The sequence below is a fragment of the Vanellus vanellus genome (assembly GCF_965231255.1).
Source record: "Vanellus vanellus genome assembly, chromosome: 2".
NCBI lineage: Eukaryota > Metazoa > Chordata > Aves > Charadriiformes > Charadriidae > Vanellus > Vanellus vanellus.
In genome coordinates this window covers 132868778-132877562 of record NC_138906.1, presented here as the reverse complement: position 1 = coordinate 132877562, position 8785 = coordinate 132868778, and the positions used below count along the sequence as shown (strand labels likewise).

Below are 8785 nucleotides of genomic sequence, written 5' to 3'. Positions count from 1 at the left end.
TGAAACATTTTTGGCACTTTTGCCTGGAGTGGGAATTACCCTAGCCAATACTGCCTCTCTGAATAAAACACAACCAAAAGTATGAAATTATGACTAGAATAGCAACTATAGAAATCATGACTCATTCTTAGGTACAAGCGTTATGTCATCCTAGACAAAAAGAGTGAGTTTCTAAAGAGTAAAACTTTGTTTTCTGGTTTTGTTTTGTTTGTTTGTTTTTTTTTAATCAAAAAGATTATAGTCCCACAGCTTTCAGTAACTGTGAAAGAATGTAAACTCCAAAGCACAAAGGAGAAATGGTTACTGAAGTGTTCATTATTGCATGTCTTTGTCACAGTTTAAGGCAAACATTCTATATTTAAAGTTGGAGCAGTAACTGATATGAGTACATAAATATATACATGTTGAAACTCACATATATGCGCAGACATATATATCTGTGGATATATAAAAATATTTATTTTCTTAGCAAAGTTAAAGTCTGTGTAAAAACATCAAGAATACTGGAAAAGGCAGGAGCTCTAATTCCTCCTTTGGAGAAAAGTAACAAGTTCCCTAGATATCCGATATAAAAAACACTCTCTGCAAGAGTGCAGCTCATTTTGAATTCTCACTTATTTCATTGTGGATTAATATATTTGCTGAAGATTTCATAAATAATTAGATAACGTGCAACAACTACGTTGCGAGTGTTGATTGCTACAGCACAACTATAGGCCACTGTTGTACAAAAAATAAATTTTATTCAGACAGTATATGTCCTGCTCTAATAGAATGTGTAGCTATTGCTATAAGTAGAACTATTTCCAAATATAGTTTTTGTTTTAATGTGTTCACATATGAAATCTCATTTGGGGACATTTTCTATGAAAATTCTTGGGCCGAAAAACCAGCCAAACGCAGATAAATTTTCCGCGGGCCCTCTAAATACTCAGTACAACTTCAAAATAAATCTGTAACAATTACCACTCCAAAGAACTGAAACGCTATACAAAAAAATTCTGAAAAAATATGGGGAATGGTAGCATAAAACATCAAACCTCCAAACTATGCTTCAACTTAAACCACAGACATTTCCAGTTAAACATAGCAAAATTGTTTCATCCTCGCCTGACGTAGATTTGCTACTATGGTACTATACAAGAATATACACAACTCTGGAAAACTCTGAAATGCAGAGGCGCAATAATGTAAAACATCCACTAGACAGAGTCTGAAATTCAGTCTAACTATGGATGAAGATCAGACTTACCCTTCTTCTCCTTCATATAAATGGCATTATAATTCATTCAATTATAATTAAAGGGCAAAACTTCACCTCATATGGCATATAGGTATTCCCTCTAAAGGAGTATGACAACAGACTGCTTAAGACATGGCTGAGTTTACTGATTACAAGCACACGTTCATAGCAGCCGCCTGCCTGCAGCCATTAAACACAATGCTGAGACGAGTTTTCCATCTTTAAACCTCACTTACATTATATCCTTGAAACAGTAATGTCCTGGCGAAAAGAAAAAAGAGATTATCAGTGCAAAGGGCCCCATATGAAGTTCACGCTCCTTATCAAGCCTAGTTTATCCAGGCGTTTATTCCTTCCGCAAGAACGCATTCTGTATAGTGTACAAGTGAAGTCATTCTCTCTGAACAAGACATTTGTTTTCAAGCTGCTGGCAATACCTATCGTGTGGCCGAACAAGACACATCAAATGAATCCGATTCCAGTGTAAAATTCCCAAGGAAGATTCCTGTTCTACTAGTGTAAGGCCGGAGCACAGATTCCAGAAATGCTTTTTGGAAGCCATTTTTCAATGCCAATAGAGAATATTTAGGGTATTTTTTTTTTTCTTTATCCTGAGTAAAGGGTTGGTTTTTTTTTTATCAAAGCCCCAGGCACATACTGCTATAGTGCAGTTAGATTTTGTCATACAGTCCCAGCATCCTAAAGGCCATTACTGGATTATTTTCTGAAGTAGTTCTCCTCATTCTTCTCCAACAGGTGGCGGTGGCTGGCATAGCTTGTATAATCTGACAATGACAAAAAATTAAGCACTTGTTATTCTGAGAGCTTGGTTATTATTAAAACGGGTAAATTTAAGGAATAACAACTGAATTTAAGTCTTCCTGCACTGCAAAACAAGAGGTACTGAATTTAGTTTAATAACATAGGTATAAAACCAGTACAATCTTATTCATGAGCATGAATGTTTACCCTGAGAGCAGTATTATTAAAATACACATCTATAAGAAATCTTATAAATGCATTCCAGTTTAGTCAAGTTTTCATATTTCTGCACTGAAGACCCTGTTCTGGAGGTCTCCACTATGTCTCCACTCATCCAATTAACAGTTGTTGCTCTGAATTTCTAAATTGGAAAAGCTGCTTGGTGAATGCAATTGCCTCCATTTTTATTTTGTTTTGGCACAGAGTCAGACCTCACTCTAACACAGTTCCCTACAAAACTGATGCTGTTTGAAGAACCAAAGACAGATGTCAGACATGTGACACGCCAGCATGAAGACTTTAAACTCTCTCCCCACCATTGTTACACGTATGAAGTAAAGACCAGTAAGATATGGTTCAAATAACTACCACAGTACAGGTTGAAATAGCCACTCCTTCATTTATAAAGGCTTCTGAATTTCTCTTAACCCCTTTCGCATGGACTTAGTTATTAGTAAGTGTTTTAAACTTTTCCCTAATGTTAGGAATACTGAAGAAAAAAAAAAAAAAAAAAAAAAGGGGGCAATCATTCTGACCTCAGGCTCTCTGTTCTGTAAGTATGTCCAGCATACAGTATATACCCTGCGACCGCAGCAGTTAGAACCAGCAATAGACATGATCTCATTTAGAGATTACATATTTTCCTTAGGGAAAGCGTATCATTGAAGGAATAGTAAAGAGAAGAGACCGAGTATAGCATGGCAAGGAGAAAAAGCATCAGAAGCCAAAAATGAAGCAACAATAACATAGCATGGACGTTAATACCTAACATGAAGAATCTTTAATATTAAAACACCAAAGCAACAGAAATAGCAGGTTTGGTAGGTCTGGGTACGGGCAGGTGGTGAATCGTCCAGTGGCTTGGGGGCTAGGGATATTTAAGATGCTCAGACTATCTGAGTATTCCAAGTATGATTTGCAACTTTGCCTGCTAAACGTCGTATTAATTTATATGACTCCATTTTAACTAATCATAAATTTCAAAATCACACTACAAATCAACACAGAAAACAAAAATCTGTACATGTGGCTGGGCTCCCCTAACAATTCAAGATCAATGGGCTGGTGCCCTCTTGGCATGATACTCTGCTACTGAAATTATGTGAGGCACGGTATGCACGGCTGCCCCTGTGAGTATTGAAAGCCTCTGCAACATCTAGGTACAGCCTGTCAGGAAAAGCATCCTGTGGCTACGCGAGAGCAGAACAGGACAGCTGCTGTTCTCTCATTTCAGTTCCCTTCGGAATTAAAACCTGTGGGGCACTGACAACACACAATGGCCATGGGCTAAATAACTTTTCTCTGAATCTCACTGGCAGTGATTATCAAGCAGAGTATTGTTTCTGGACGGTAAGAACAAGCAGCATCAGCCAAACAGCAATTGCAAACCTGTTTTCAAACCTCCCGCATAATGTGTTTTGAAGATCATTGGGCTCTTCCACATTGTCATCTGGCAGATTCAGAAACGTGATCATTTAAGGTCACATTGTGCAGACATCAATGTATTCGTTAGGAGCCATATATAAGCCAATACAATCTATTTCATATTTGTATACCAATGAGAGAATAAGATGGCCTGATCTTTATATAGAACGTGTGCAGAGAAAAATAAGCTGGGGTTATTTGAGTTATTTGATTCTGCTGGTGTCATAAGGCAGTAATATTCAAAGCTGGCAAAAGACAGATAAAATTACTCTCAGGATCTCATCCAAGTGCCCTGGTTTCAGCTGAGAAAGAGTTCATTTTCTTTGCTGTGTTTTCAGATTTGTTAGGAAAGGAATGTCAATAGCCCATATTGTTTTAGTTGTTGCTAAGTGATGTTTATACTAGTCAAGGACTTTTTTCAGCTTCCCATAGAAGCTGAGAAGGAGCATAGAACGACAGAATGGCCAGTGGAATATCCGTACTATAGACACCGTGTTCGGTATATAAATAGGGGTTGGTGAGGGGGAGAGGGCAGAGAATCTGCAATCTCTGCTCAGGTCAAGCAACCAATTCACCAGGCAGTGAGACTGACTTGTGTCTTGTATATTCTTTTACCATTATTATTATTATCGTTATTTTCCTTTTCCATTATTGTTCTATTAAACTGTCTTTATCTCAGCCAATGAGGGCTTTTTTTTTTTTCCCCTTTCCCCTCCTTTTCTCCCTCTTCTCCCTACCCTTCTTGGGGAAAAAAAAAAGGGGTGAGCGAGAGGCTGTGTGGTCCTAGTTGCTGGCTGGGATTAAACCATGATTAAACCATCTTGATGATTTTTTAGCAAAATCTAATTTCTATGGAACAATGTGCAGAAAAACTCAGCCCCAAGTACCAAGGTCTGTGTACTCTTCAGGTTAAAATGGTAATCATTAAGGTTACTTGTCTTCAGAGCAAGTGATGTAGGAGAATTCTGAAGCAAACGAACAAGGCTGCATAAATCCCTAAGGAACTATAGTTGCTGAAGACGGTATGGAGAAGAAACAGCCCTTTCTGGGTCAATATATATGGAACAACTATTTGAGATGGTACAAACAGATCAGCTGAGAAAAGACAGAAAACAGTGCAATGGCAGAGAACTGAGAACACTGTCAAGTGATGTTAAATGGAGCCAAATGTAAAGCTAAAATTCTTTTCAAAGGCAAAGCGCTGAGAACCCACAGTATCATCTACTTATACATCAAAAGTATCACTCCTGCTGATGCCTATTCTGACTTATGTGACTTATCTCTCTAACAGTACACCAAATGCCCCAAACACGGAGGTCAATGAGACATTACTGTTGCTGCTGACTGGCAAACGTGTTGGATATATCTGTCTATCCTACGTTGTAGGAGCCATCTCATAATTTTCCTTCAGCTTTTCATTGCTATGTTGTGGGAGTGTCAGCTGGAAAGAGGGAATCTTTTCTCAACTGATGCAAAGCCAAAAAATATCTCTCGGCTCAGTTTTTCTTTTTAAGAACTTAGATTTTTCCCTTACCACAAAAGCTCTGAATCTAGATATGTGCTCCATCATTTAGAGGTGGAGAAGTTTGGTTTGCAACAATTATTTGGCTGTCTCCAGAATTATGTCATGAAGGAGGAGTTCATTTTAGGCCAAAACCATACCGTTCAAAATATGAAAAGGCTTCTCACAGCTTTTACTGTATAAAATGGTGATTTACTGCCTTATTTATGTTCCCACAGTGCAAGAGAGTTGGTCAGACAATTTTGATCTCACCTGCTGGTAAGGGCAATGATTTCATTGCTGATGGGCTTCCTCTAGAATCAGTACTTTTGCTGGATCTTACTTAATCTCCTTTACGGGGCATGCAAGATGCATATGTGCTCCAACAAATGCTGCTCCTCAGCAACTGAACAGCAGCTGCTACTCAGATTTACTCATACCTTGTACACTTAAGGTACGCTCCTTTTCTAGAATCAGATCAAGTACGTGCACAGAACAATGTGCAGTGATTTGCTACAAACAAATTATGACCAGTAGCCCGATTATTCCCTACTGGGAGAAACTGGGACACCTGAGAAAAGGGAAGCAAACTGTGTAAGAAGAAAAAGGTCCTGAATTCTGGTCAGAATCCAGAAGACAGTCTTTCTGTGAGTCTATGGATAGCGTATGTGTTCATTCACATGGTTACCTCTATCGGGTATTACTAATTCATTGTTTCCTTACTAAAATTTAAACACAACAGTGAGTCTGTTATGTATTTCCCGTACCTGTTTAGCTCATTCAATGTGTTATCATTAGTCTACAAAAAACATTATGTTTTAAATTGGTAAAAAAAAAAGTTTAAACTTGAGCTGGATTAATAAAATCGCTTTAAGATAAAATTAAGAACATTGTTGTGTGCTTGTTAAGAAACATTTCAGGTACCTGCAATCCATCACAGCATTAAAAAGCTGGATAAATATAGAACAGTTGCATTTTTCATTCTAATGGATGTTTCAGAAAGAGACAAAGAAAGACTACATCATCTCTAAAAGCAACTAGAACATGATTTTCTGAGATACTGCAGTACAATATTTCATTAAAATGGGGTTATGGATTTAGTTACGAGTATTTCCCCAAAACCACAAAACATCACAAGTGATGAAGGACTTACTCCAGTGTTTTCATAATTAACATGAACTAGGTTTCATTTTTCAAAAACGGGCATATTTTGAAGTGCTACATAGCCTGAATTTCTGCGAGTAATTACTTTGAGTGAAATTGTATGGCTGAGAACGTAACAGAATTTATGTACATTAAAAGCCAAATCTTACCAATTAGTTCACAATACAGTCAATATTTATTGTTAGCTCTTGAGCAGCTAGGACAGAATTTGGCACAAACTAGATAAAATCATGGTCTAGAACACGAACCATCGGTTACCTTGGAACAGACTGTGGCGTTCGATCCCTCACCCCTAAGTTCTTGGCTGTGTTTTGTACTCTTGCACCCTGTGAAAGAAAAACAACGATTTTGTTTCATTTATTCCAACACAAGTTAGAAAGTTTTCTGAGCTTTCTAGATGAACATAACTATTGGGTTATAATTAATTAATAAGTATGCTCCATGTCCCGAAACAACTCCCCTCTTCTAAGGTGGGGAACAAGTTGAAGCAGTATATTAATTCTCAACTTAGAGAAATATGCGAAAAGAGACAAAATCTTTCCACTTGTTATGAAATAAATGCATACATATATATCTTAGTAACATAAAAGACTTAATAAAAAAATAACATTTAAGGTTTAAAACAATCCAAACACATCGTTTCAATTTGTTTGATTTTTGTCACCATTCTTTGTAGAAGGCATGGATAACAAAGTTCTTTTCTGAAATGTCACTTATTTCCTATGAATTTCTGAACACACAAATATTACAGATTATTTCCTGTTAATAGCTTCCTAGTTAAATTTAGAAAAATGACGTAAACTGAGGTACTAAATTAGGATTAGAAAAAATGCAGGTCCTGTATAATCACAGAATCGCCAAAAAAAATCAGGTTAGAAGGGACCTCCTGAGACTGTTTAGTCCAACATCCCCGCTTAAAGCAGGACCAACTAGAAAAGCTGGTCTCTCTGTACTTCAACTGATCCTTTGAAAAACAATAATGAAAGTACTTTTCTCTCACTAACTCATCCATTAAGGAGGAAGTTGATAAAAGATGCACAATGCAAACAAACTAGCTTAGACATATGAAAAAACTTAGCAAAATTTGTTTTTAAATGATGAGGTCTAGCTTTTAAAGTACAGTTTCATGAATCTAAAGTAGTCATCATAAAGAAACATATCTGTTAGAATTACAGGTTTTTTTATGTTTTTTAATATTTTAAAGGAGATGGAAACTACTTGTTCTGTCTAGAACACAAACACTGACTCTCCCTTTATTTGTCCTTCCGTACTACCTAAATTCAGGACAAAATAACAGAGAACAAAAATGTATAATCTCAGAGTTCTTACAGCGAGATCTTACATTGGTATGAACCATCAACAATAATTTACATTCCAAACAGAGCTGCAATGGCAGCTGCACATGATGGAAAAATGAGGTATAATCATTGATTCAATACGTAGAGTAAGATTAGACCTTGCGTTTGACTGAAATCTGGTACCCAGGTAATTAAGAAGGTGTTAGTTCACGGTCACGGGCTCAAACAAAAGATGAAAAAGGCTGGCTGGTTACACACAGGGAGGTTCTCAGGGTTTATGTAAATCAACATGTGCCACAAAAAAATATTGCGTCCTTACACAGTAAAAAAAGAATAATAAAAAAAATAGTGGTAAAGATAGAGAAAATAACTGGAGTACCTACACAACTGAAGGCAGAATATAAAAGTGATTTTACTAGTTTTACATCTAGCTCAGTCAGCTTGTCTCCAACAGCTGCAAAAGATACATGACTACAGACCATGAAAAAATGTCTTTCCCCAGAAAGACATTTCCAAAAATGTCTTTCCCCAGAAACTCCTTCAGAATTTAGTCATTAGTCACTCAATACTTCCTCTGTTCAGCAACAAGAATGTATTTAATTGATTTCAGTGATTCTATTCTTTCCCATCTCATCTTGAACCCAAGAATAACTTGCATCGCTATCCTCCTTGTGGAAAGAGATCCACATCTTGGGTACAATCTTAGCTTGTTGTGTCAAGAACCACTATTTTAATTTGGTATGAATCTGCTACTTTCATTTGATACCTTTAGTTCTGCACTGGTGAGGACAATGGTCAGTCCCTAACATGCCACATTCTTTAGACCTTTGTCATATCCTCCTTCACTCATGAAGCTGAACAATCCTAGATTATTTTGTCTCTCTGTCTGTCCTGTCTATAAACCATTCCCAACCATTGATCAATTTTTATGATCTTCTCTGAACATTTTCCGTTACGCTATATCCTTAGGGAAGGGATCAGAACATCAGATAGTTCAAAATGAAGAGTCATTACAGCATGATTTCTACTTTGTCATCTATCCTTGCCTAAACCATTAAAACTTCCGATCCACTTTATTAGTAGCTACTGAGAATTGATTTATCAGGGAAATGATAATCAAATTGGGAACAGACTTTTGAGTAGGGCCTGCAGCAATAGGATAAAGGGTAATGG

At 37.0% G+C, this 8785-nt stretch overlaps 1 protein-coding gene across 1 annotated transcript in view; it reads right to left on the bottom strand.

Moving 5' to 3' along the window:
• Window positions 1–1376: 1376 nt before the first annotated feature.
• The window catches only part of PREX2 (phosphatidylinositol-3,4,5-trisphosphate dependent Rac exchange factor 2), a gene marked incomplete at its 5' end in the record, with an annotated part of 185079 nt that continues 177670 nt past the window's right edge, over window positions 1377–8785 (bottom strand). Inside the window, 2 exons of the mRNA XM_082499510.1 lie at window positions 1377–2028; window positions 6573–6640. Of these exons, the coding sequence (XP_082355636.1) occupies window positions 1983–2028; window positions 6573–6640 (114 nt within the window). The 3' untranslated portion in view covers window positions 1377–1982. The remainder of the gene's footprint in view (window positions 2029–6572; window positions 6641–8785) is intronic.